General features: G+C 45.6%; 1 protein-coding gene across 1 annotated transcript; it reads right to left on the reverse strand.

The window, feature by feature from the left end:
• Positions 1-2787: 2787 nt before the first annotated feature.
• ZFTRAF1 (zinc finger TRAF-type and ring finger containing 1) lies at positions 2788-27901 on the reverse strand. The gene is made up of 4 exons (XM_089518145.1): positions 27404-27901; positions 13251-13489; positions 11674-11885; positions 2788-8582 (listed from the first exon to the last, which is right to left on the reverse strand). The coding sequence occupies exons 1-4, from the start codon at positions 27773-27775 to the stop codon at positions 8191-8193; spliced, it is 1215 nt and encodes a 404-aa protein (XP_089374271.1). The 5' UTR covers positions 27776-27901; the 3' UTR covers positions 2788-8190.
• Between the last annotated feature and the right edge of the window lie 71 nt (positions 27902-27972).

Genomic DNA, 27972 nt, shown 5'->3' on the forward strand with positions numbered 1-27972 from the left:
CCATGGTATCTTTCTTGGTTGCCCTGCCGATGGAACGCGGTGACATCGATTTACACTAGCCTTTCTTCCAGGAGGGATGAAGCCAGAAGGTGGTCCTAGGGGACTCCTATTCGACCCCTTGGGTCCCTCAAGGTTCAGTTCTGTCTCCCATGCTATATAACACATACATGCAACCACTGGAAGACACTGTCCAGAGTTTTCGGGTTCACTACACCCGACTCTTATACTCCTTTCCACCGCAAGCCTTTTCCACCACAAGTCCTTTTATCATTAATGGACTAGATGAGGGCAAACAAATTGAAGCTTAACCCAGACAAGACGGAGTGCTCCTGACCAAAGTCAGATCAGGGAATAGGGATTCAGCCTGTGCTGGTCCTCCATGTGTTTTGGACTTCAGTTCCCAGAAACCCCAGCCAGCCTGGGCAGCAGTTAGGAATTCTGGGAGCTGAAGTCCAAAACATCTGGAGGACCAAAGTCTGGGAAGCACTGGGTTACCCTCTCCCTGAAGACAAAGGTTCACAACTTGTGTGTGCTTTTGGATTCAGCTCTAAGCTTGGAAACCTGTGTTTCAGGAATGGCTAAGAGAGCATTTGCACAGTTGTGTGCCAGTTGTGCCCGTTTCGTCAGACATCAGATCTGGCTATGGTGACACATACCTTTGTCATATCCCAGTTGTCGTTGTGTGGGGCTGCCTTTGAAGAGTGTTCAGAAACTTCATCTGGTCCAAAGAGCTGCAGCCAGATTGCTAACTGGATCTGGGTACAGGAAGCATACAGCTCCCCTGATGCAACAGCTACACTGGCTGTCAGTCTGTTTCTGGGCACAATTCAAAGTGCTGGTTATGACTTGTAAAGCTCAATATCATCGTTGCCGTTATGGCTATTTATATCCTGCCTTCCTCCCAGGACAGGGACTCAAGGCGGTTTACAAACCTAGAACAGTCCAAGTTAAAACACTATCAAACATTTTGTTATACCCTGCTCATGGACATACCCCCAAACACCCTTTTTATTGTTCGTAACCTTTCGCAAGCCTGAGCTCATTCTGCACTTTAGCTTTTCTGACTTTACCCCGACACAGGCTATTTGTTTGAATTCCTCTTTGGTGGTTTTCCTTCCTCTCCATTTCTTATACAGTGGGTCCTTGTTATCCGCTGGAGTTTGGTTCCAGGACCTCCCGTGGATAACAAAATCCATGGATGCATTAAACATAATGGCAGAGTAAAATGGTGTCCCTTATATACAGTAAAATGGCAAAATCAAGGTTTGCTATTAGGAATTTATAATCTTTTGGAATGTTTTCAATCCATAGATAAAGAATCCGAGGATAAGGAGGTCTGACTGCACATGCTCCATTTAAAACTTAGCTCCACTGGAAGTTCCTTAATCATCCATCCTGGTTTCTTGAGACACCTCCCATTTTCCTCTGAAACTGTGCCTTCAGTATCTCCCTTGATTGGGGGACAAAGGCAGAAAGAGGTTGCCTAAAGCCAAGATGACTAGATAACCGTATGAATGGTGGAGGGTTATTGAATGTAGCGTGACACTGGCCAGGAACCAGGCCAGAAAGTTTGATGAACTGGCTGAGAGAGCCCTCATGAAGCTGGGTGTTAACTAGTGTTAAAATATATGTACTGTGCCAGGAAACCACCATCGAGAGGCTAGAGTTTGTGTAAATACTGTAATTCTGCTCTTTCCAATCTTCCTCCAAGTCTATGAAATGTTATGCTAAGAATAATCTTCTTTCAATTAGTCTCAAAGGTGCTCCAAGATCCCTTTGAAATCTTTAGTGTACAGGAGACCCCCAAATCCTCCTTTTCTCAAAAGGAGGGAGATTTCTTCCAGAAGACAACTATTTTTCAGCCAACCCCAAGGTCTAGCCTCCTTCCTGTCGATATCAAATTGATATCAAAAGGGATGTTTTAGGCATGTAGCCGACTGGGCATTCCCAGTGCAGGAAACTAGCCATGCTATAAGGAGATCCAAGTGGCTCAGCATGGGAGAAAGCTAAAGCACATGGCCAGGATAAATTAAGACTGGAATCTGCGTAAGCCCTTCTTTGATCGGAGCGATGGTGGGTGATAGATCTGGGGCTTGCACTTGAACAGAGATCCAAGAATACTTCCCCCTGGAAGTATAGCTGCCTTGTCCAGAGGCATTTGCACTCATTGTCTGGCCATTTACAAGTTCCCTTCTCATTTTTGCCTCCAGGAAACTTCCTTTTAATCCCTGGGGTATGTTTTGCCCTATAAATATGCCTCCGTAGGCACAACCAATTTGGTCTTGTTGAGGTCAGGCAGGCATTCTGGCAGTATCTCGCCTGACTCCTTGAGCAACATCATTTCAGACTCTCGCAACTGGAACCTATGCTTCTGGAATCTGTACTGTATTGCCCTCTGCAGTATCTGCTACCACCTTTTATATTGTGAGTTCATGTATATATATGTGGCTGAGTGTCTTTGCATGAGTGGCGATTCCCTTTGATCTACAAATAAAATTACATTTGGACCCTGCATTCTGGAGCTCTTTTTCTTGGAACTGGTATACACAGGTTTGATCCCTGCTTTTAGCCCTCTAAGCAGCTTTACTTGAACTGTTAAAATTCCCTTATTAAATATTGGTTGGGGGTATTCTCTGGCACCACCCCCCCCCCAACACACATACCTGTGCAATATGCCCAAATCTGAACATACACCTTTCCCAAATTCAACTCCCCAGTTTTTGGCTAAGTCCTGGAAAGAATCCACGCTTTGGTCATTCGCAGACAGACACACGCAGACACACAGCGTGGTTTGGCAATATTTTTTTTAAACTACATTACATACAGAAACTTCAAACAAACGCAGACCACAAAGGAACAAAAGAAATCATTCCCCACAACATTAAAACCATTCCTTGTCTTTTAAAAGCCGTTTACGTAAATGTTTTAGTGCTTGCAAAAAAAAAATAATAATAATAATTAAATTAAATTAAACTAAAAACGGGGAAGACAGACGGGTGGAAGGGAAGCAGGAGAAAGCTACAAAGAGGTGGCCCAGCTGCCGCACTGGACCAAGTCCCAGCCCCCTCGCCGCTCTTCTTGCCCCACATGTCTCGCCCTTGCCAGCCGGTGGGGTGGCGATGGCGGCGGCAGCAGCAGACCTGCAATGCAAAAGGGCCTGGAGACTGAAACCTCCTCCCACCGCCATTTTCTCCTCTACATCATCAGGAGTTTCCAGCTGGGTTCTGAAGGTCCTTCAGAGAACCCCTCTCTTCATGATCACAACAACAAAAAAGAGAAAGGAAATGAGAAACTGACAGGAACACAAAGAATGCAAAATCAGGCCAAGTACAAAGGACATACAATCTTGCAAACAAACCATTAGTTTTTCTTTCTTTTTAAATTATTTTTAAACTCTACATTCGCTAGTTTAAATAAATTACCCACAGTGAATACTGTAAGGAGGTTTGTGGTCTGCCAGCCGTCAGGTTCCTGGCATGGAGAAGCATGCTACAATCTTTAGGCGTCTAGCGCGGGACTAGACAGGTAAGGCTCAGCTACCAAGTAGAAATCGGACAGAGTCCTGTTAAGTAAGGGCAGGGCAGCCTAGGAGGGAGGAGGAGGAGGAGGAGGTGAGAAGGGAGAATGAGGATGAAGCAGGAAAGCAAAGATGCTGGCAGTGCTGAGTTTGGCTGGCACCAGTCCCCAGACAGAGGCCCATATTATTCTCACTCACCCATCCTCTCTCTCTCTCTCTCTCTCTCTCTCTCATTTCCATCCGGAGGCAGCCAGCAACAACACATCACTCTTACCACTCTTGCAAAACTCCACTCGCCACACCTGTTCAGCTTCCCCATCCCTTCAAAACACTTTGTCCTTCATATGAACAGATTTCTCAGTCAAAGCTGTTCTCTTCATTTCTGGGAAAGTCCTGTGGACAACCACACCTTGGGCTCAGATTTCAGAAAGAATTATTCTGCTAACATGATCAGATGACACCCGAGGAAAACCCGAGACGGAGACAAGGGCAATCCAGTACACAGTTAGGACACCGCTGCCACCTCAGAAACTCTGGACAGTTGAGAGCCTGGCAATGGATGCCAGTCCATGCCATGGCATGTACAAGTTGCTACATAGGAGAAAAGGAAAGATAGGCAGCCTGTGAACAGCTGCCGATGGGGGACTGCTAAGCTGGCTCTACCCAAGATAAAGGGACCATCTGCACCAAGGAATTCGGGGGGGGGGGGGGGGGACGACGACTGTGAGACAACTCTCATCATTCCCAGCCAGGACAGTGAGCAGTGAGGACTGCTGGGAGCTGCAGTAAAACAATGGCTACATGGTTCCCACCCCTGCACTAGAATGTCTTTTGCAGAGGAGGGAAAGGATGTGGCAAGAGTCTTGTTTTTCAAAGGCAAAATCAAGACATCCTGCAGTCACATTTAGAGAAGGAAGCCTGCTGCAAACCCCCTTCTCCCCTTGCCCAGCAAAAAAAAGAAAAACCCGGAAAGATGCTGATAGAAAGAGTGATGTATTCATAGCCCAAGTCCTCCACACAACAGTCCTCTCTTGTCTCCAGCCATCAGTAGCCAGCAATGTCTTGCTGGACAACCAGAAAGAAAGTTCTGGCCTAAACTGCGCCTATATTCTTAAGTGTTCATAGGAAGGGAGCCGCAGCACTTTTATGATGGTCAGGTCAATGTAGACCCCCCCCCCATACCCCAGAATCAATCTGTGGTTGCTTTTAGAGAACCTGCCATCTTCCTACCAACACAAAGGATATGTTGAAGCCAGAGAACATCTGGAAGGCCTGAGGCTGCGGAAAGGCTGTCCTAAAGAAAAGGGACTTTAGGGTGAAAAGCATCTGGCACTCAGATGACCCAGCAAGTAAAAGGTTCCCAAGACTCCCTGGGATGATGGCCTGGCTGTTCAGATGTAGAGAAATACTGACTGATGCTGGCCAATAAAATCCTAGGCCAGAAAGGTAGGAAAACTCCATTAAGCTTGCCACCTTCTAGAGCCCAAATGCATGAGTTACCATCTGCCTCATTATGAACTGTGTATGTTACCAGCACTTGCCAGGTACAGCCTAACAAACTTTGTTGGCACTGCCTCACCTTCTTGGCAACTTCAGACCTGGAATACTTATTCCCTAAAGGTGCCTTCCCTTCTAGGCTGTGGAATGGTGAACCCAGGCACAGCTCCCACATTGTAGACATCACAAGGCACTGCCTTGCTCCCATAGGATGAACTTGCCTTTTCCATTTGAACGGCAAGATGAACCTTTTTCAATTGCTTTACCAAGACTGGCTGTGGAAGCTTTCCTGCTCAAATCACTTTTACTCAGAAGTTTCTCTGGAGCAAGCCTATCAATCTCTGGAACTACAGATTTTCAAACTCTGCACCAACCATTGGGAGGTAATTTATCTGTCCTTCTTTCTGAAGCCCCTCCAGTAAATGAGTGGGATAGGGAAAGATCACCTACTCCAATCTAAGGAGGAAGAGTGCTGCTAATACTGGCGACAATTTAAGCGAGGCAACTTTAACCACTCACTTATCAAATCTTTGGGCATCAGAAAGAGGATACTTTCTTGTGCTACAGCTCTGTGACCTACACTAGGTCGGTGCAGGTTGTTTGCTTTCAGCCCTCAAGGATCATGTCTTGGTTCCAAAGACATCTGGAAATGCATTCAGCACTGACTTGCATTCCCAAATGCAAGAAAGGTGGCATCAGGTGCCCATTCATTTGGCCCAGGGTTAATCTTGCTCTAAACTATATTCTGCCTTTAGTGGGTGAGTTTAAGGGCCAAACCTGCAAGACGCCAGCTTTTAGGAACTGTCCTTTATCAAAAAGGAAAACAGCAGGTAGCCTATTTTTTTTGGAGATGCTATCTCGTGATTCAGAGTAAGTAAGATTAAAAGTGTCAGAGCAAGAATTACAGACAAATATCTTGTGCTTTTGACAACCCTGTGCCAGTAACACACCCTAATTAGCCAATTGCTGCCAATATGAACAGAAACAGCAACATGCGTGGCTGGCAGGTTCTCCCTCTGAAGGGCACAACTGTTCATTCACCTTATTGCCCCAGCCAGGATAATCCATATATTCCATTCACATGCAGACCAGAAGTTCTATCCTCAAATTCTGAGACCAAGCACTGCCATCTGAAATAGCTAAAGGAGAGTCATTCAAACCCAAGCTTTCTGCAAAACCAGGAACAGTCTAGATGCAGACATCACTCTCTCCCCTAACTGAATCCCTCGCCAGTCCTTCCAGTAAATCTGGGCATATTTTGCTTTCCCCTACTCAGTATATACCACAACATTTTCTCATGCCACAAGGCTTGCAAATCTTGTGACTTGCCACAGCTTTTGGTCGATTGTGCAACAGATAAACCCACCAAGAGTTGGCTGCCCTGCCTGAGACTCTGAATCCAAGAGAGGTGTCAGACACCTGGCATACTTAAAGATGGACATAGTTTGGTGAAACCAGTACTCCCGAGGGCCATCACAGACTCACTTCTCACCTTTCTAAATATATTTTAAAAGCTTGTTGTCTGCCTTTACTATGATTAGGAGGTTGAAAGGAGGAGGAGGTGGGTGGGACATGAAAACTAGGGGATGGAACTATTTTGTCACCCCTTAGCAGCACAGGTCCCAGGAAAGAAAGCACTTGCAATGGATTATCACGTTTTACAAAAAGATACCTGATCCAATTAGTCCATATAAAGTGTAAATCGCCACCTAACGCAGCCTCATTTAAACAAAAACAAAATAACAAACCGGGGTGGGAAAGCTGAAGGAGAGGGGAAAAATAATCTTGAATGCACAGTATTAACATATGAGTTCCTCATGATACACAGTATGTCTTCATTTCCCTCCAATTCCCCCCACCACCTCTTTAAAATACGTATAAGAGCATCAAGCAAAATATCCCTGTAGATCTTGTTGAAATTTGGTGAACGGCCCCCAACTATCCTCATCCATAAACTTGCTCTATTTATTTTTACATACATAAAATCACATGGTAAAATTGCATAATTACTTAGAAGAGCCTGTTAACTCATTTGCACAACGAAACAAAATAAAAAAAGGTATTGGGAAAGTTCCCAAAAACAGACAGAATAAGTCACCCTGCATTCCGAGAGTCCTGCACTGGTTTGGGTCAGTCCTACAGAAGTTCTTATTTAGTCTGTCAGATCAAGTCTGCTTGGGGATGGGGGAGCTGTGGGTCAATGTGGGGTAAGAGAGAACAGGACAAACAGGGCAGCGCTGGGGATGACAAGAGACCCATCTCTGGTTTACTTCTCTTTGTGAAATGCAATTCAGAGCGCACTGAGGGTGCCACCTCCCGTGTGCAAGGGCCAGCAACTTTTAAACAATCGAGTTTATCAACACAAACCTTCTTTTAAGCCTAGCCCTGCTTCAAATGCTCTACACCAGTCACCAGTTTCACCCAACTGTGAAAAGTTGGGAAGGGAATGATTTGGACTATTGATAAACCAATTGAAGAACACTGTAGTGCTCTGCTGCCCGTTTGTGCTATAAAGCACTTCCCCCAGCAAGACTTGCTCCTCTGTGGAATGTGGCACTTCAGCCTAGCTAGAAGCAGCCTGGCAATAATAACAATAATAATATATTCCCCTTGACTGGGGTCCCTGAAGGTGTCTTGTCTTCTTGAGAACCTCTCCCACCCTGACACTCCACATTTATTTTATTCCAGTAAAATAAGGACAGAACTCATCACTTTCAGACTCTGCATGATGCTTGTTAGTATCAAGACAGAACTGCCACCCGCCAGGTCAGAGGGCACCAAGGACCCTGACCCGCAACCACTTGGACACTATCTTGTGGAGATCACATACAACCATGACACAGATGCAGCCTTTTCATAATGTATTGACTGGTGGTGGTTGCCAGCTTGTCCTCCTGACTCTTAGGCCTGGTCGGCAGCCTACATCAATCCAGCTCCCCAGTCACCTAATTTGTGGCAGAGATGGAGAGAGATGAGGAAGGCAGCGACCACACTCAAAAAGCTTGTTGTATACCACACATGCAGAATGTTCTTTTAAAATAACCAAATAACTGTGGAATCATAAAGGGGCCGAGGCAGCCATACGAGGTAACTCTGGTTCAGTGGTGCATTCTTTCTCTCTCTCTCTCTCTCTCTTGCTCTGTCAAACCTGGAAAAGCCCAAGCTTTGCTTACACTTTACTTCTGTATCTGGAATATAAAGAGACGCAGGTTGATGTTCTTGGCTGCCAGCAATTTGTTACATTCCACAGAGTCTATGATGGGGAGGGGCACATAGTCCGTTTCGTTGTTCTCGTTGGTAAAGACAAAGTGATAGATCACAGGGTTGATTTTCACGTCGTCGTAAGGTCCCTTGAGCAGCAGGAACGAACACTCCATGGGGGAGTTGATCTTGCTCTTGAGAATGAGCTGGAAGGAGAGGGTCCGTTTACACGACAGGTTGGGGTTCCGCTCCGAGTCGTTAACCCGGGCCTTCAAGACCCAGGTCTGGTTCAGCACTGTGAACCTCGGAGTTTCGTAGTAGAGGCGGGTGATGAAGTCATCTGTTCGGTATGGACGGAACTGGACCTCTGCAAGAGAGCATGAAGAAAGGGATGGGGAGGAGTGGAAGAAAGGGGAGGAGAGACACACACAGCAATTAGACCAGAGAAGCCAGCAGCAGAAAGAAACAAAGCTCACGTTACCTGTAGCTACTGTGTGGGGCCTTCTCTGCCAGCAGGTAAGGAGACATGGGTGAGAGTAGCCATTCAGAGCTAGTTAGGGGCAGAAGCAACTTGGCTTCTTGGAGGGAAGGGGAGAAAAGGAGATAAAAACATAAATGCATTTTGTCACTTAAAAAAACACTTCACAGTTTCATCATTGCTGAAGATTTAAAGAAAGAGAGACAGAGACAGAGAGAAAGCACCAGCAATGAGGCTCAAATATGGTTAATGAATCCCCTGCAACTGTAAACATCTACTCCATGGTCTTAGTTCCTCTGCCATGGAAAAACGCTGCAGCAGAGCTACAAGTGACCAATCCATGAATCAACCTTCAGCGCAGGGTTATGCTTAGAATTCCATGTTTGTTCATCCAAAGGGCACAGAAGATCTTCAAGTCTTCAGTCTTCTCACCTCATGCGCCTTTCTTTGCATCAGAACCGCTGGGCACGACAGAACCGTTTGTTGCATTAAGAAAATTTGCTTAGTAAACCACCTAGAGTGGCCTTGCAGTGCACAAAGACATCACTGCTCTGACATTCAGGCTTTAGATACAAGGCCAGGCCTTCACGAACATCAAGTTGGAGGCCTCTTCGAATACATGTTTAAGATTTCTTGGGACACTGAGAGGCAGTAAAGTAGACACTTCATGCTCATTCAGCACTGCAGGAACAAGACATTTGGCTTTATATTCATTACAGGTGACCACACCAACATTATGGGTGCATAAAAACCAGGTCAGACAATGCAATTCTTGTAACACAGCACCTTTATTTTATTAGAATTAACAATACAAAAATGTTTAGATGAGCAAGGCACAGTTCTGTATCACCACAATGCAAACCAAGAAAAAAGGGATGGGGTGGAGTGGGATGGAAGAGTTTTCTGGTTTTCACAGTGCAGAAAATGGCAGAGTTAAGAGACATCAAGACAAAGCAAAACACACTGACTCAGTTCAAGATTCTATCCAACTCTAGACCCAAAGGGTTTAGCATAGTCCAGTGTCAGTCTGTTCAGAACCCTTCTTTGGTAGAGTCCACAGTGCAACGAAGTATTTTTGTTTTGTTCAAACTTATCAAGATTGGTTGGCTCAGTGTTTTAAAAGTCTTTGGTGTACAAAACCCTTGGAATCTCACAGGACAAATTCAGGGGCAGGGAACCTCTGTGAGCATTTTTGCATTCTTCGTTGTTTCCAGAGGACCGTTAGGAGGGCACAGCAGCAACACCTGGACAAAGGAGGCGACGGAGTTATTCAAGCCACACAATCAGACCGATTCAGCCCTTTTGTTCTCTCCTCGTCAAGCAACCACTGCCTCTCCGACTAGCGGCCATCTCCTTCCTAGGGCAGAGGGAGGCCTCCGCACAGTGTTCAAGAACACCAGATGGGTGAATGTTGCTGACACCACCCTTCCGCCCCCAGTTTGCAACCTATGGAGGTTGAAGCCCACTCCCCCCTGCCTGGCTCCTCATTTCCTTATTGCATTCAGCTTTGGCACCATCAGGGTGTCCAACCGGACTGCCTGCCAACCTGCTTCTGACTGCTTGACAGGGTGTCCACTGGGAGCAATGCATTTCTCCCAACAGCAGAGACAACATCATCTTGTTTCACAACTGGAGTTCACCAGGACTCCATCTTGCTTTGCAATCACTAAAGCACTTTCTTTCAGTTCAGCTAATGCAAACACAAATCCTTTCTTCAGGCTGCAGCACCTGCTGGATTAAAGGAGAGAAGCCCCTTACCCCTTAGGAGTGGCAACAGAAGGTTAAATCCAAGTGGGTCCTCTGCGTAGGAAAGAAGGAACATTTACAGCCAAAGAAAGTGGGTTTCAACATTATTTTTCTTCCCTCCTTCCCTCCCTCCAACCCTCAAGAAATCCCAGTTATTGCATAGTGAATTTTCCAAACATTCTGCCAAACATGTTTTCAACAGTACTTCAGGATTCATACCAATGGAGTCAGAAACTTACCTGCAAAGGTAATTAACTCCATCAGGTTTAAAATCCATCTCTTTCCTCCATGCCCTTAAATAATTATCATTATAGTCTTCACACACACACACACACACACACACACACAGAGCAGTTTTATGCTCAAGATCAAGAAAATCAGAAAATTCACACTAGAAATTTTTTTAAAGTTCTCTTTAAACCCCCCCCCCAAGAAAGTACCTAACAGACATACAACAATCACATAAACAACTCACTGAACAAGAATTGTAACCTAAGCTAGAAGCTCCATAATTCGTTATTCCACAATAAAGGATGTTTATACTTAACACACCCCAAAGTGCATAATATTCATAAACAAGAATCCCAAAACAGAGATAATTCAATGTTCAAATCATACAATGCATGCTCTCACACACACATACACACTCTCTAACAGAACTGGCACTGGTTTAATCCACAACCTGTGGTTTGGGGACAAATACAATGCCAACACCTTACCTTCTACTACAAAGGTGTCCTTCTTCTGTGTGGGATCAATGTTGCCCAGTGGAGTAATCAGCAAGAGGATAAATGCCAAAGAACCAATCAGCTGTGCCCAAGCTGCCAGGCTCTGAACAAGCAGTGCAAGTGCCAAAACCTGGGCAGAGACCACAAGACCCCCTGCCACAGCTTGACTTCCCCACATCATATATAACATTTTAGACACTCACCACCACCATCTCCTGCCTGACCCAGGATCTACCCTTCAACCTGAACTTTCAAGCAGACACAAAGAATCCAGTAGCACCTATGAGATTAACAAGAGCAGTTTGCTGGAGTAGCTATTTGGTGTGGTGGTCCTGCCTGCTCAGCAAAGACCCATTCTTCTGACCTAGAGAAACAGTTGCAGCATATTGCATGAGAGAAACACATTCATCAATTTATAACTGACACCAATGTGAAAAAGAAAAAGAAATTTCTTAAAGCAATAATGGCTGTTTTTCTTTACATCCTAAGCATAACTCAGCAATTACCTGTATAGCCAATCTTCTCAAAGCTTAGCAGGCCAAAGATGCTGTTGTACAGCTGCATTTCCTTTTTATGCGTTTGGTCCATCTCATCCAGAATCTCCATCAGCTCGTTCCCGGTCTTGGTCGGGTGTGTGCATTCCGCCTCGTGTACTGTGAGCTCATGGAAAGGACCTTGCCATGGGCACCCAATCCGCTTGTACTTGCACCGAGTGACCCTGCAGTTTAAAAGAAAGGCAAAATTCAAATAAGTAGCAGCTTGAACGTCATGCTTGACATGCAAAGGCCACAGGATGAAGGATGCTGCAAAGCTACGAAGTATGAAACGTATGCCAACAAGACCTCATTTCTACAAGAAGTCATGTTGAGCTAAAACCCTAGGCTTCTGGATCTTGGCCTATCAGCCTCTTTTTACTGTCAATTACATTCCAGCATAACATCTAGGCTCACAGGACAAGACGTTTCCAGGGGGGAGGGGGGATGGATTTGGGATCCATCTCCCGGGGATTATTCAACTTTATGCAAGTGTTACATTAGAGAATGCCAGAATCGTTTCTTGTCCCTCCTATCACCGCTACCTCTCTCCAAAAAATATACTTTTAGTATGATGGTAAACCTTTAAAAACCTCCATGTCTTTTTATCTTCAACACCAAAGATTTAGAGTCTGCACTTCACATAACCACAAAGAGGAGTGCTGGAGGCCCAAAAGCCACAGTCCCTCAGCCTTATCCATACCATCTTGTGCAATATAGTTCAAAGCATCTTACAGCATCTGACATCACCAACATTTCTAAAATACACTTCCTTTCTTAATACTTTCTTAATGAGGCAGCCAGAAACATACACCGTATTCTAAATGTGACCATAAAGCTGACAGTCTTATTTTCAAAAAAAATCCTAATAATCTTAAGCATGGGATGTGTTTTGTTCAATATTGAGACTTAGCCCAGTGAATTTGTTAAGAACCTTTGCGATCTTGCACCTGGTTTAGATTTTACCCATATGTAATGTGGGAATGTGGTGGGGATGGTTCTAACCCTAGCATGAAACAGTCTGTATTTAGGTTCATTCATTCTCCTGTTTATCAATGTAACACATGATTTTACACCCAACAAGAAATTTCCTGTCTCCACACACCTAGAAAGAACAGCAGAAAATCCAAGTCTTTTGATAACTAGACACTCATTTTCTTGTCAGTAATGCATCATGTCCTGCCCCTCCCAGCCTGTCCCTCCAACAATAAAGTTACAGCACATGGTCTTGGATTCAAAGGCAGCAAGCAAGGACACCGCCACCACAGGTTTGCTTAGTGAGAATAGGAGAGGGAGTCTTCTCAGTGGCTGCTCCCACCCTTGCGTTCTTTTTGCCTGTAGGCAAAGATGTTGTTGTTTAAGCAGACTTTTTACTGAGGATATTTATCTTTTAAACTTCTGGTTGCTTTTGAAATGTGTTTTATGAGGTGAATTTAATTGTTTTTTAGATTTTATTGTAAACATTTATTAATTAATGATTTTTGGAAGTTGCCCTGGGTCCTACTCTGGCAGAAACATAGCAAGTAAATGAAATACATATAAATAACTACCTGTCCTGGCATTCTTCTTTCTGATGCCTCTCCAGGAGAGAGCGAGGAAACTGCCGCATGCAGAAGCCACACTCCGAGGGCAGCTCGCTGACCGCCTTTTCTACGGCAAGATTTCGGCAACAGAGGCTCTTGCTGATTTCACAGCGACAATTGGGACACGTGGCCTGTTCCTCTTTGAGCCGGGCATCTGCCAGCAGGTGGATGAAACACCCAGCGCACATCAAGTGGCCATTTGTACACTGTATAAAAGGGGAAATTAGAATTTTAGAGGCCTTCTACAAGGGGCAGCACAAAATATTTACTCCACTCCAACACTGTGCTTGAATTACAGCTAGATTTATTTATATTTTTATCTTAGTTCTTCCTTGAAAAGTCCACAGCTGTCTATGTGGAATTTCCCATCCAGGCACTTTTATCAGGTCTTTTACACTTTAAAATCATGTTTGCAAGATAAATCTCTTTTAGTGCATTCCTGAACAAGATGACAAAAAGAAAAAGGTGCCATCTTTAATGGAGAAGTATCTGAGGAGAGAAAAACAGCTCAGTATACAGTCATCCCCCTCAACATGTGACCAGTCACAGCCCAAATCTAACAGCGTGTCTCACTCAGCTATTTTATGTGCTCCAAGAGATCAAAATCTAAACTACTCAAGAGCAAACTCAAGAAACATTCTTCTGAAACAATGAAGTACTATATATTGTTCTCAACCTCTCTCACAACTAGCAGAGTTATTTTTGTAAGCAACACATGAGGCAAGGAAGAGGATGGAACACCAAACTGACTGAATGGTGGAAGTGTGTTGTCAAAGAGCAACATACAATCCCCAGATCATCAAGTTTCAACAGGTACAGTTTAACTAAGGTAACTGAACAAAAGGCCATAAAAGAACTGTGGAACCATTTAGTAAAGCACAGAATGTTCCATAATGAAAGGCATCCCTAACAGATGTGTAATCTTTCCACAATCCTTATATCAAATTTAAGCCCCCTCCTCATTCACCCAGATGTGGAGTCAAAGAAAAGCGATTTTCATAGACCTTCCTATACTTCAAAACACTTCTTTGGGAGGTGGTCCAACTAAATATAGCAGAACTTACTTCTAAATTTAACATGCACAGGCTTGCAACAAAAGATCCACTCACAGGAGACTGGGATGGTCCCAGAACAGGAAGTCCTGCAATTCTTGCTTATGACACAAATGCTTAGAAGACACCAACAGAAGCTTATAAGGCAGTGATGATGAACCTTTTAGGGCCCGAGTGCCCAAAGTGCAACCCAAAACCCACTTATTTATTGCAAAGTGCCATGTCCCTTTGAGCTTCTAGTAACAAACTCTATGCTGGGGCGATGGCACATGTGCTCACAGAGAGGGCTCCGAGTGCCATCTCTGGCACGCGTGCCATAGGTTCGCCATCACTGTTATAAGGTGTGATACAACATATTAAAACTGGGGGTGTAGATTGGTAGGACACCCTCTTGACTCTGGAATTACCATTCAAATCTAGCAATACAGAAATGGCAGTAGTGATAGGATGTTGCTGTTACAACAACAGTGACAGGATGCAGCAGGAGCAGCAACATGCCAAACGTCACACTAGAATGATGGAAGACAAATTCTGAATCACAGCCACCCCTGATCCTCGGTCTCTGAGGGGGATGGCAGTGGGAGAAGCAATTATTCAGATGGTGGCAGTTAAATGTGAAGGAATAATGAGCCTTCTCACAGGCATCTCCCCCAACTTGGTGCTCTCCAGACTGCACCTTGCAGGTATGTTGGCTGAGGGGATTCTGGGAGATCTAGTCAAGCAGATCTGGAGAGCAGATGATAGAGGAAGAGCCAAACCTCCGTCAAGTTCACCAGTTGTGACTCAGATGCCTTTCTCTTCCCTTCCTCAAAGGTTCACTGTTAAGGCCCATTGCCACCAGTGTAGACATACCCAAGGTGTGCAATATTTTTTACGTTATCAAGAACAGAACAGAGAAAGAATACATGAACTCTGCACTCCTGCTTTTACTCCATCCTTGCAACATACATATTTTAGTCCAAGTCATTTCACCAAGGATCTAATGACATTTGCTGTAGTAACTGAAGCACCTAATGCACAAAGGACTACAGACTCTCTAAGGCAGGCCACATTTTTCAGGAGATTAGAAAAGCAGCACAAATTATCCTTTGACTGAACTTATCAGGAACCCATTAGAAACACATCTGGGCAACAAGTGAGAATTCTCACTATCAAATGTGTTTTACAAATGACTTGTCACTGAAGCATTGTCCCCTGTTCCATTACCCTGGTATTCAGGCTTCGTGTGTTTTAATGTTATTTCAGGTTTTTCTGCTTCGCATGCCTAGTGCTATTTAACAACTATCCTTTCCACCACCTCAGGTTTTTCAGCCTTACAACAGCAACACCCAAAACTCCATTTTCATAGCCAACCAACCAGACCAGCTGTATCGCCAGATGACAAACTAGGGCAATATAAGCTGTCTAGATAGTCTGCTACTTCACTGATGCTATGTGCTATGTGCATTCCCCATCACCATGCATGGATGTGAGAGCTGGACAGTGAAGAAAGCGGATAAGAAGAAAATCAACTAATCTTGAGATGTGGTGTTGGAGAAGAGTGTACCCTGGAGAGCAAAAAAGACAAACCAATTGGTCCTTGAACAGGTCAAACCTGAAATCTCCCTGGAAGCCAAGATGATCAAACCGAGACAGTTGTAGTTTGGCCACATCATGAGAAGGCATAACTCATTGAGAAAAATAATGATAGGAAAGGTAGAGGGAAGCAGAAAGAGAGGAAGACCACACGCCACATGGATGGACTCAGTTAGGGAGATCGCAGGTCTGAATCTGCAGGAACTAAGCAGAGCAGAGGAGGACAGGGGGTCTTGGGGATGTCTCATCCACAGGGTCACCATCAGCTGGGATCGCATTGCGGGAAGCTAACAACAACAAAACCGTGTGCTAAGAAAACCTGCTTCCCCCACCAACATGCACACACTTTATACTAAGCTGTTGAAAAAGTGACCATGAACAATATGCTCTGCAGCAGTGTTCTCCTCAGAGAATAAAACAGAATGTTAACACTTCCTTCCTTAGCCATCCTATATGACAATAGTTTCAAACAATATGATCACACAGCTCTCTGCTTAGTTGCCAAGTTGGCCTTTAATGCTAAGACTCTTTAGGGATGGCTTTCTATTAGCGAAATATGGATGCAGAAGACGTGCTATGTATGTGGTGTGGAGCAATGGAAATAATCTGTTAACCTCAGTAGAAGCTGAGTTGTGCATATAGCAACATTACACATTGTGGTTGCGTCATGCTGTTGCATACTGCTGTTCCACATTTCACAACAGCACCCTTCACTGATGGGTTACACAACACTGCTACTCTGCATGCAGGTTACGTAGTGCTGGTGCTCCCCATGTGGATAATTACACTAGATTGAGGGAATGTTGGTCTGCAGCCTAGTTGTGTGCAGCCCTTCATTTAAACGTTCTACTTTCCCTTTATATGTGGCAAATCATGATGTAGGGTTGGGAGAGGAGATTAGACACTATTTTACAGCAGAGAAAAATGGGAGAAGTTAACAATTCTGAACTTATTTTCACTGCTGTGGCAGAAATCAAAGCAAAGCAAAGCAAGTCTATCAAAGAGAGGGGTGAGCAACCACCTAAACCCTCAAGCAGGTAAGCAGAGGTTAAATATGAGTTAGGCCCTGTGAGTAACTGCTATTATGCAATTGCTGAACCGGCTTTCATAACCTAGTCTCCACACTTGTGGAAAGAGTGGCACCAACAGGTATAAACTGTACTTGGGCCAAGGTGGGCAATGTCTGGACAATGGCAAACCTTCAGGGCAGGGTATGACAGTTAAACAGACTAGGTACTACATTTCTCAGGCCACTGCAGCTAGTGAGCTGGGGCAGTCCTAGAGATTAAATTAGAAGTGGGAGTCATGTGGCCCTCCAGGGGCTTCAGCACTGTAAGCCCCTCACATTCCTGGGTTATGCTGATTAGGACTGTAAGGATCTGCAGGCCTTTTGGAGGGCTGCATAATGCCCAGCCCTGGATTAAAAGGTCAAGTAAATTATAGAAGTACATAATACAGGTTGAGACTCCCTTATCCAAAATGATCAAACCTGAGAGGAAAGTCAGAATGGAAGAAAGGGTTGTGCAGTACAAAGGCAAAATCCTGGAAAACCAGCTTCATGGGGGAGAATGGTGGGTTCAATTATGAGGAAACTGAGCATACAAATCGAACTCACCATCCACACCGACCGGCAAGTAGGGAAGGCTCTGGCTTGATGACATACAACTGCTGAAGGCAAGCAATTGGCTTGTGCTTTGTGCTGCTGAGCACAAGAGTAAGCCGAAGTGGCTTCTGAGAACTTCCAAGTTCCCAAATCATTGAGCAGGGGACCTTAGGTCATAACTTCATCCAAGAGGGTCACAGCACCACCAACACCACGCAAAACAGTGGTCCTTCAAATATATGGGCTGAAGCTGGATCCTGGGTCTGATAAAGATGGTAAAGCTTTCCAAGTTATCTCCTGCTCCAGATACAAGCCCAATGTGAAAGCTTTGGCTTGTTTGCCAGGGGCACAGGTTCTCTGGCATATAAGAAAGAGAATTGCAACTAACCTTTACAAAGAACTTCCTGATGGTAAGAGCTGTCAGTGAAAAAGATGACCTCTGAAAGTAGTTGACTGGATTTTTTTTAAATAAGAGGCTGGACAAGCATCTCTTGGGGTGGCTTCAGCTGTGGATTTCCTCCACTAACAACAGGTTGGGCGAGACAATCACTGGAATTGTTTCCAACGCCACAATTCTAACATTCTGTGTCTCTGAGGAAGCAAAGAATCAGCTAGGAAGTCAAGTCTTATGAGTGAGTTTGCTAGGCCAAACACTTCCTCTCAGTCAAGGAATCACTAGGGGATTAAATGTCCTAAACACACTAGATCCCATCTGATCACTCCTGGTTAGTACTTGGATGAAGGTCTTCCAAAGAATACCAGGTGCTGTAGGCTCTATTTCAGAGAAAAGAATGGACAAAACCACCTCTGAGGACTCCTTGCCTAAGAAAACTCTATTAGATTCGTGGCATTACCATAAGTCAACAGGTGACATGAAGGCATACACGCATACATATGCATACACACACACACACACACACACAAGGAACGGTTTCAAGGAAGTGTCTCTCAGCCCCAACTCTGCTACCAACAGCAAATAAACTTACAGGGCTGTTGTCAAAAATAATGACCGCAAAGTTATTTGCACACCAAAAATATCATATAAGAATGGATAGGAAGGATAGTTATTAATGATGCCCAAACATTTTGCAAAGGCCAATCTTTCCTGAATGTTCACAGCATTTAACTTTCTAGTTCAACACCATAACTTGTAATTAAATCTGTTTACACTCTCAACACACACCTCTTTCGGCTTCTAAGCTTCTTTTTCTAAATATGTTTAGAATTACCAAGAGAATCCTTCTTCCTCTCTTTCCTCTCTTCTCCTTCTTCCCAACCCCTGACACTGGTTTTAAAACTGCTGGGTTGGGACCTACTATTTGATCAAAGATTCACCAGAAAGGGTTTAACAGCAGCTACAGCAGCACCACACTAGTATATGATCAGGTAAAAAACTAAGAGGTACTTCTCCAAATATGTCCAGAGTAAAGTTGATTTCTGGGCCTGAAGAAAGTGAAGACTATAAAGTTGGCCATGCTACCAACAGTGCTCAAAACTGCTACCAGCTACAAATGCAGACACACTGCTGTTATTCTGCCCAAGTGTTCAACTCTTGTAAGTTACTAGGTCAGCAGCTCATTTGTGAGTCAGGGAGATTCCCTTAATGCCATTAGAGGCAAGATTTCTGTTTGTGACCTTCAGAAAGGATTGCAGAATGAAAGGGAGAATAGAAATACTGACAAGTGGGAACATAGAGACCCTACTACACCCCAGGAAAGGGAAAGAGTGTTTCAAGCCTGTCAACTCAATAGTGACTTCAAGAGTACCTGCCAGGAAATGGTAGTGGTCACTGACTGTTTACAAACAACAACTAAAAGACAGAATGCAGCACCTCAAGTGAATCTGTGTGCTCTGTAGCAGGTGTGTGTATGTGCCTTCAAGTTGCCTGTCGACTTATGGCAATCCCATAAATTTCAAATGGTTTTCTTAGGCAAGAAACACTGAAAGGTAGTTTTACCAGTTTCTTCCTGTGAAATATAGCCTACAGCACTTGGCAAGCCCCTGCCTACAGAACAAAACCCAGAATAAAGTACCCTGGTAAGATGTTGGACATCAGCCCTTTAACAGCCCACAACGGTCAAAGCTGGTCTTTGACAAAATTAAATGCTGCACACTACAACCAAGACACCAGACATTTCACTACCTCTTTATGGCACTCACTATATAGGAGGAAATGCTGCAAGCTAGTGTTGTGTGCCTTCAAGTCATTTATGATTTATGGCAACCCCAAGGCGACCCTATCATGGTGTTTTCTTGGCAAGATTTGTTCAGAGGTTTGCCATTGCCTTTCCCTGAAGCTGAGAGCATGCAACTTGCCCAAAGTCACCCAGTGGGTTTCACGGCTGAGCCAGGAATCGAATCCTGGCCTCTAGATGTGAAGTCCAATGCTCAAATCTTATGCCATGCTGGCTCTATAGGGTAGATTTGAATTTTCTCTTCTGCCTGGTTATGGAAGACAGCTTGCCATGTTATTGCAGTTTAAAGCTTGGAGTAATACTATTGTCATATGAACAAAGGATACTGCCTTCCTCAGGTGACAGCATTGTCCCATCTTGCTCTGTATTGACTTACTCTGACTGGCAACATCTCTCCCAAGAGTCCAGAGTGGGATTTTGCATCAACAAAGCACAGATTCTAGCCCTGAGGCCCTCCTCAACCAAAACCTTCAAGATAATGTGACTGCCTCAAGCCACTTTTGAACCAGCTTTTCCAAGAAGGCAAAGCCCCATCACATTTGGTAAATCTTTAACGCAAGGTGCAAGCCGACTTCAGGCTTAAATACCTCTATCACTCCAGCCACTGTCCTTCGCTATTCAACCTTTTATCCTTATACAGAACAGACTATACATAGTTCTCCAATCATATGTAAATTTTTCAAATTGGATTAACTAATTCTAAGGCTCAAATCACATTAAGATAAAAGAGAACAGCCAGTCATTTAAAAACTTTATTTAATTATGAATATGCTGCCTTTCCAAGACATTTCAATGTGGCTTAGGTGAACAAACCATTAGAATGGCCAGAATGTTTTCTAATAAAACTACAAACCAGAAATAAAGACAAGGGGAGGCCAGGGACAGAACATGCCCACGGAGGTGGGAAATGAACAATCTTGCAACTGTTCCAGAAAAGTCAACACCCTTTTATAGAATCAAAGTCAGAAGGGGTCTCATAGGCTATTAAATCCAAGCCCCTTCTCAGTGCAGGGTCTCCGGTTAAAAGCATCCCCAGCAGGTAACTGTCCAGGCTCTTTTTGAAGGAGACCCTCAGCGCCTCTCTGGGCAATTGGTTCCAATGTTGAACTGTTCTTACTATCAAGATGTTCCTACTAACATTCAACTGAAACCAATCTGAACATGGCCAGCTCCTTCAACCTCTCCTCATGTTTTGCTCTCCACACCTCTCATCATCCTTGTTGCCCTTTCCTGAACCTGCTCCAATTTGCCTATATCCTTCTTAAACGAGGGACCCAGAACTAGATGCAGTACTCCAGATGATGAGGCCTGATCAGTGCAGAATATAGCAGGACTGTTACTTCCCTTGAACTATACCTCAATTTGGAAACTGCCCTTGACTTGGACATTTTTCTGTTAAGAGTGTTCCAGAGCTTGGGGGCCATGTCTGCTTCTGCCCTTGACCATCCTGACCTGATGAAGAGGAACATCATAAGAGCAGTTTGTGAGGCAAAGGCAGTACCTTGAATTGAGCCCAGAAGTAGACTACCACTGTTAATTAATATAGACTAAACTGAGCAGATACACATCTCTCAGCACCTGAGAAGATGCTCAGTTGCACCTGCATCAGCTGAAGCTTCTGAATCGTTTTAGAGAGCTGTCCCCTAATATGGCATCACAAACAAGACTGAAACCACCACTGGATGCCACACAAAGATGTTATAGTAACACTAAGTGTTTCCATTATCAGCACTGACTCAGAATTTAATTGCCTGTATGCAATTCAGACATGTTGTCAACAACCCTTCTCTTCGCTGGGATTGTGAGTCTCTCTTCATACTGCTGCACCATGTTTTTAAATGGAAAAAAATCAATTCCTGGCTGATTTTTCAGCAAGAAATTATGGGAACAGAAGAGCTCCAGCACTTCTTTATGCGACTAACTGGCAGAGAACATTATGCAGATATTATAGGGTGCGATCATCAAAATTTAACATCACCAAGGAGATGACCTTTGCATTTAGGGACTTAACCAAGGCAGCTCACATGCCTCAATCACATGTTCAGTGTTTCTGGTTCACACGCTGCTTCTTTTACTCCCTATTGCAATTAAGTCCAGGGGGAGGGGGACAGACGGCTTTTATGCAGCAGAACAGCCATCGCTGATGCACACAACTGGACAAAAGTCCATTTGATTGTTGGCTACCCTGCCTGGTTTGGCTGAAGAGTCCTCTGTGGCAGGAATTCATGTTCGCAGGAATTCAACCAAACACAGAAGTTTAAAAAAAAGAAAGAAAAGAAGCCATCCTCTTTTCATACAAGAACAGAGCGAGTGCTCAAGAGGAAAGCTTTGGCACAATGGCTCCTTGAAGGGAGCAAGGCATGTCCAAGGTGTGGCGGATTACCCCAAGCTACACCACAGAGCTCTTCCTTGACAAAATACAGAACCAAAAATAAGACAACCCAGTGGCTGTACCCCATTTATCCCAAAAGCCTGTGGGGCCCAGAAACATCTGTTGCCCTCGCCAGAACAATCAGGCCCAACTGCTAGCCAGTGTTACCACAGCAAACTTGCATCTGACAAAAGGTGGCTTTAGCCTAAAAAAAATCTTATGCCACATAAAATTAAAGGTGCCAAAAAGTCTCTGTGCTCTGCAGGAAAAGAAGCTTTGGGCTGGCATATTGTTGGACATATGATGAAAGGAGAGAAAGCAAAGCCAAAGAAGAAACAGATCCCAGGATTATGCAGAGAACTCTAAATAATTCTATATCCCTGTGGGAAAAGTAGATCTAGCACATGTCCATCTGGGAGGGGGGACTGTCCTTGTGAGATAAAATAATCAACCCAGACCCATATCAACCCATATTGAAAATTGGATGTTATTATTGTTATAGAGGACTTACTGCGATGTTGTTTGGGGAGGGAGAGGATAGTGGGATTATTTTATATTGTATGTATTTTGTCACTGTTGTAAGCCGCCTCGATCCTATTGAAGAGGTGGGATAAAAATAAATTATTATTATTATTATTATTATTTCCCAGAAATGTCCATGACAGGTTTGCCTTAGGGATACTATATGTTGGAAACAACTTGGACACACAACAACAATGCCAGATGAGATTGTGAAGCTCTTCCCCACCCTCTAGCACTATTTATGGGTTTCCACTACCTTTCAGTTGCAACTGCCATGCATGTGTCACAGTGTAAATACATAGCAACACACACAAAGTAGTTCTCACAGGGAGTCCTAGATGCACAAAATAATATAGTCAGCCCTCCATATCCGTGGATTATTTTATCCACAGATTGAAACATCCAGGGTTTGAAAATACACTTGTCCCTTCACACTTGCGGATTTGACTTTTGCAGATTTGATTATTCACCGATTTTATTAATATGTTCTCTCTAGGAATATCTCGGTCCTCCAGCACAACTCTATGGTCAACTTTAACCAAAGGTTGCACTGAAGGACCAAGAGATTCCCAGAGAGAACACTCCACTATGTATTTGTCCAGAATGCTGGGAGGACCACCATTTGAGAACCACTGCTCTAGAAAAACACAGAGGGCAGTTCTGAATTTTACAACAGAGACAAACACTATGAGCACATGGGGGGACTCACACAATTGCTAACTCCAGGTTTGCTATTTACATGCCATCCTCTCACCCAAAAATATTCAAAGAGGTAAAAGATTAACCAAGGTTTTTTTTTTTAAAAAAACCTATGCTTCGAACAGCACAGTTCATGTGGAGAACTAGTTTTTCAGCCAAACAAGTTTTACCAGGGGTCTGAATGTGTGTATGTATGTGTCTTCAGGTTACCTGTTGACTCCTGGCAACTGCATGAATTTTTCACAGGGTTTACTTGGGCAAGGAATACTCACTTGCCACTTCCTTCTTCTGAAATATAATCTACAGCACCTGGTTTTTGTTGGTAGTCTCCCTTCCAAGTACTAACCAGGGCTGACCTTGCTTAGCTTGCAAGATCAGGCAGGATCTGGTGCCTAGAGAGTATTTATGATACTGGCAACCAAAACCTCATTAATTACTGACATAGGTCCAAAACACACTGCGGAAATAATTCAGTTGGCGAGCACTTTAACTGCCTTTGCTCGATGCTAGGGAATTCTGGGAACTGTAGTTTTGTGAGACATTTAGCCTTCTCCAACAGAGCTTTGTTGCCACACTAAACTACATTTCCCAGGATTCCCTAGCACTGAATCAAGACAGGTAAAGTGGTCTTAAACTGGATTGTTTCTGCATTGTGTTTTGGACCTTAGGAAGAAGCAGCTGAGGGTGGCTTGGTTCCATGACTTGACATACATCTCAGCCATCATCTGTAACTGAGAACTAGAAAACATCCCATTTCAGAGCTCTCTTCCATTTTGCTGATAGGAAAATACCATGATAGTGCCAGGGATGGAAATATAACATAAGCAGAAGATCCAAATAAATGATACTAAGCAGAAGAGAAGTAAAAATACAGCCAAAACCACCATTATGAAAACACATCCTTACCCTCCATGTTAACTAACACAGGCGTCTCCTATTCCTCTTATTTTGTACTTACCATCCTCATATGCACCAGGGGTAGGATGCTGATTCATACCATCACTATACTACAGGTCCTCAGTAACAAGGGATAACTAAGCCACATTAAGCAATCTTCTGGAGTAAGACAAGTTTCTCTAAATAGTCTCCTCTCTGTTTCAAACATTTCATAACATTTTTAGTTTGTAACTTGACCTGAGACTGCTGTAGTCAGACTATGAGCATGAAATGATCTAACAAAGGGCCCTTTCACACTACGACAACTATAGCAGTACAATTCCATTTTAAGTGCCCCAGCTGCTCCCTGTGCAATTTACGGAGGCAGTAGAGCTCTCAGGTAGGGATTTCTAAGTACCTTTTGCTGAACTGCAAATCCCAGGATTGTCCGGGAAGAAGCCTTGGCAGGCATCACTACCATTTTGTAGAATAAAAGGCTCCCAGAGAGGTTGGCAACATGGCGCTTGCCAGACGTTTCTCACTACAACGACTGTCTTGGACTTATGGAAACTGTAGTCCAAAACACCTGGCTACCCACCCCAAGAAGTCTAGAGAATAAGCTTCCTGGAGGCTGTGGATCACCCCCACCTCATGTACCTGTCGAATACACATTTTACCATGCATCCACACATCAACTGTACCCATATAATCCATGTCAGGTTGCCAAAGTAAAAACTGGAAAGGGCTCCTGTACAGTCTGTGTAGAAAAGGCAATTCCAGCAAGTACAGCTTCTTACCTGATTGTGTGACAAGCCACACTTGCCTAAACCACCCCCTTCCACACAACCATTAATGGGACAAGAACCCTCATTGCATTGCCAAGAGGGCCCGTTTTTTGAGGGAAGGAGGGTTGCCACAATTTTGAGGGAAGGAAAAAGGAGTGGAAAGTGTCACATATCAATCAAACACCAGTAGGTTAGGTTTGGTACTTGCACAAATTAAAGGGGAGGGGGGCTTTATGGAGTCCCAGAATCCCTTGCAAGAGTGGAACTGGGGTTGAGGACCCCTTCTCTGAAGGCAGGCAGGCAAGGAGATTCCCTGCTTTTCAAAGGGAAGGAATGGGGAGCTGGATGCTGGGTCTGGTACCTACACAAATTGAAGGAGGCCTTTATGGACTCCTACCTAGAATCCCTTGTGAGCAAAGTATTGGGGGTGAGGACCCTCCTCTTGAAGGAAAGAAGGAGAGGTGGTTCCCCAAATTTGAAAAGGAAGGAAAGAGGAGCTGTAGGCATCACCTGAGAATATTGGGTTTGGTATCTGAGCAAATTAATGACGGGAGGGACTTTATGGGGCCACAGACTCCCTTGCAAGCAAAGAATTGGGGGGCAAAGACTGAAGGCATTGGGAACAAGGAGCCCTTTTATGCAAGGAGAAATGCGGGGTAAGGACCCCCATTTCTGAGGGAAATAATTCAGGTGAGAGGGAAAATGAGGGGAATCCCTCTTCTGAGGTAAGGAAATGGGTATAAGGGGCCCCTTTTCTGAGGGGAAAATGGGGTGAACACTCCCTTTTCTGTGGGAAGGAAAGGCGAGCTGAAGGTGTCACAAGTGAATGTTAAGTTTAGTGTCCACATCTATTAAAATGCGGGGAGGGATGGACTCCCAGAATCCTTTGTAAGCAACGGATTGGTGGTAAGGAGACCTTTGTTTGAGGAAAAGGAGAGGAGCTTCCCCACTTTCCCAAAGGAAGGCAAGAGAAGCTGAAGGGCTCATTTGTGAATGCTAGGTTTAGTATCTTGTATTAAAAGGGGGAGGAGAGACATATGGACTCCCAGAATCCTTTGTGTGCAGAGAATTGGGGTTCAGGACCCCTCTTCCTGAGAGAAAAATGTGAGGGAGGTCCTCCATTTCCCAAGGGAAGGACAGCTCAAGGTGTCATGTGTGAATGTTGGGTGTGGTACCTCCATGTATGAAAAGATGGAAGGGGGCCTTATGAGGGTCCCAGAATCCCTTGTGAGCAAAGAAATGGGGGCTGAGGGAAGGAAGGCAAGCAGGCTCCCCACTTTTCTAAAGGAAGGTCAGCTGAAGGCATCACCTGTCAATGGTGGGGTTGGCACCTGAGCAAATTCAAGAGCAGGGGGGCTTTATGGGGCCCCAGAATCCCTTAAGAACAGGGATTTGGAGGGCAAGGGGGTCAGAGAAGTTGGGGCTGAGCACCCCTTTTCTGGGGGAAGGAAGTGGGTCTTCATGTTGCTAAGGGAAGGAAAAGGGAGCTGCAGGCATCACTGGTGAATGCTGGGCTTAGTTTCTGCATTTATTAAAGGAGGGGGACATGGACTCCCAGAATCCTTTGCCAATTTGAATTTGGGGGCGAGGAAGACAAAGAGGTTCCCCACTTTTCTTAAAGGAGGATGAGCCAAAGGTGTCAAGTGTGAATGTTGGGTTTGGTACCTGAGCAAATCAAAGAGAAGGGAGGGGGCATGATAGGGCCCCAGAATCCCTTGTGAGCAAATGATTTCTGGGTGAGGCCCCCTTTTCAGGGTGAAGGGACCCCTCTCTGAGGGAAAGGAGAAGCGGCTCCCCCCTCTTCTAAGGAAAGCCAAGGGAGCGGAAGGCATGCCATGCCCATGCTTTCAGTGTCCCAGAATCCCCTGGGAGCAAAGAAGGGGCGCTAGGAGCCCCTCTGGGGCCCTTTTTCGGAGGGGAAGAGAGGCAAGGAAAGGGGGGCCGGTGGAGCCAGGGGCGAACGCTGGGTTTGGGACCCCCAGATATTTCAAGAAGGGAAAGGGGGGGGGAATGGGGGCAGGGTTCCCAAAATCCCTGGAGAGCAAAGGACCCCTTTTCTGGGAGAAGGAATCGGGGCAAGGACCGTGTTTCCTGAGGAGGAGAAGAAGAGGGGCGAGGGCTCCCTTTTCTGGGGCTGCCCCCGCCAGGCATCCGAAGGGGGCTCCATGGGGCCCAGCATTCCTTGCCAGGGGGCACTGGGGGCAAAGGCCCCTCTTTCCTGGGGGGAAACGGGGGCTGAGCGGCTTCCCCTTTTCGAAGGCGCCGCGCGGGAGTGCTGCGTCTGGCGCCCGCCTGGCCTGGAAGGGGGCTTTCTGGGCCCAGACCCCGCTGCGGGCGAGGGCCGCTCTTCCGGGGGAACATGGGGAGGAGGGAAGGGAGGGGCTCTTAGGGCCCATTGCCGCTCCTCGCTGCCCTTTCCTGGCCCTCTGCCGCGGGCTTCACCTGGTAGACGGAGGCCTTGGGGAGGTCGAGGCAGACGGTGCAGCAGAGCACCGAGTAGAGCCGCTCCTCCAGCTTCACCCCGCCGCCGCCGCCTCCTTCGGCGCCTCCCGGGAGCTTGAGCCGCTTCTTGGGCGGCGCGTCGGAGTCTCGGTCGCCGCCGGGCTCGGGCTGCAATTGCCGGCCTCCTCCGCCGCCCCCCGCTCCCGCCCCGCCCGCCCCCAGCTGCAGCAGCGGCGGCCCCGGCTCCTCCGCGCCCCCCGGGCCGGGCCCCGCCGCCTCCCCCAGCGCCAGAGGGACGCCGGCGGCCCCCGAGGCGGCCACCGACGCCGCCCCGGCTCCTCCTCCGGGCTCCCGCTCGTCCGGCCCCGACATGCTCCGGCTGCGCTGGCGTCGCTCCTCAGCCGGTGGCTCCGCTCCCCTCAGGCGCCGCCATCTTTGTTTGGCCGCTGCTGCTGCTGCTGCTTCTTCTTCTCCTCCTCGGCCGCCCCGTGGCCACGCCCACCGGCCCCACGCAGCAGCCAATCAGAGGAGGCACAAAAGAGACGGGCGTGCACCTCCTCCAATCGCCT

This window comes from Sceloporus occidentalis, unplaced genomic scaffold, assembly GCF_023333645.1.
Source record: "Sceloporus occidentalis isolate IW3139 unplaced genomic scaffold, rSceOcc1.0.p SCAF_3, whole genome shotgun sequence".
In the NCBI taxonomy this organism is placed as follows: Eukaryota; Metazoa; Chordata; class Lepidosauria; order Squamata; family Phrynosomatidae; genus Sceloporus; species Sceloporus occidentalis.

Coding starts and splice junctions, on each gene's coding strand:
- ZFTRAF1 (XM_089518145.1), bottom strand. CDS start 27,775: ATGTCGGGGCCGGACGAGCGGGAGCCCGGAGGAGGAGCCGGGGCGGCG. Junction 11,886..13,250: donor AAAGAAGAATGCCAGGACAG/GTAGTTATTTAT, acceptor TTTAAACTGCAG/GGTCACTCGGTGCAAGTACA. Junction 8,583..11,673: donor TGAGAAGATTGGCTATACAG/GTAATTGCTGAG, acceptor GCTCTCTTGCAG/AGGTCCAGTTCCGTCCATAC.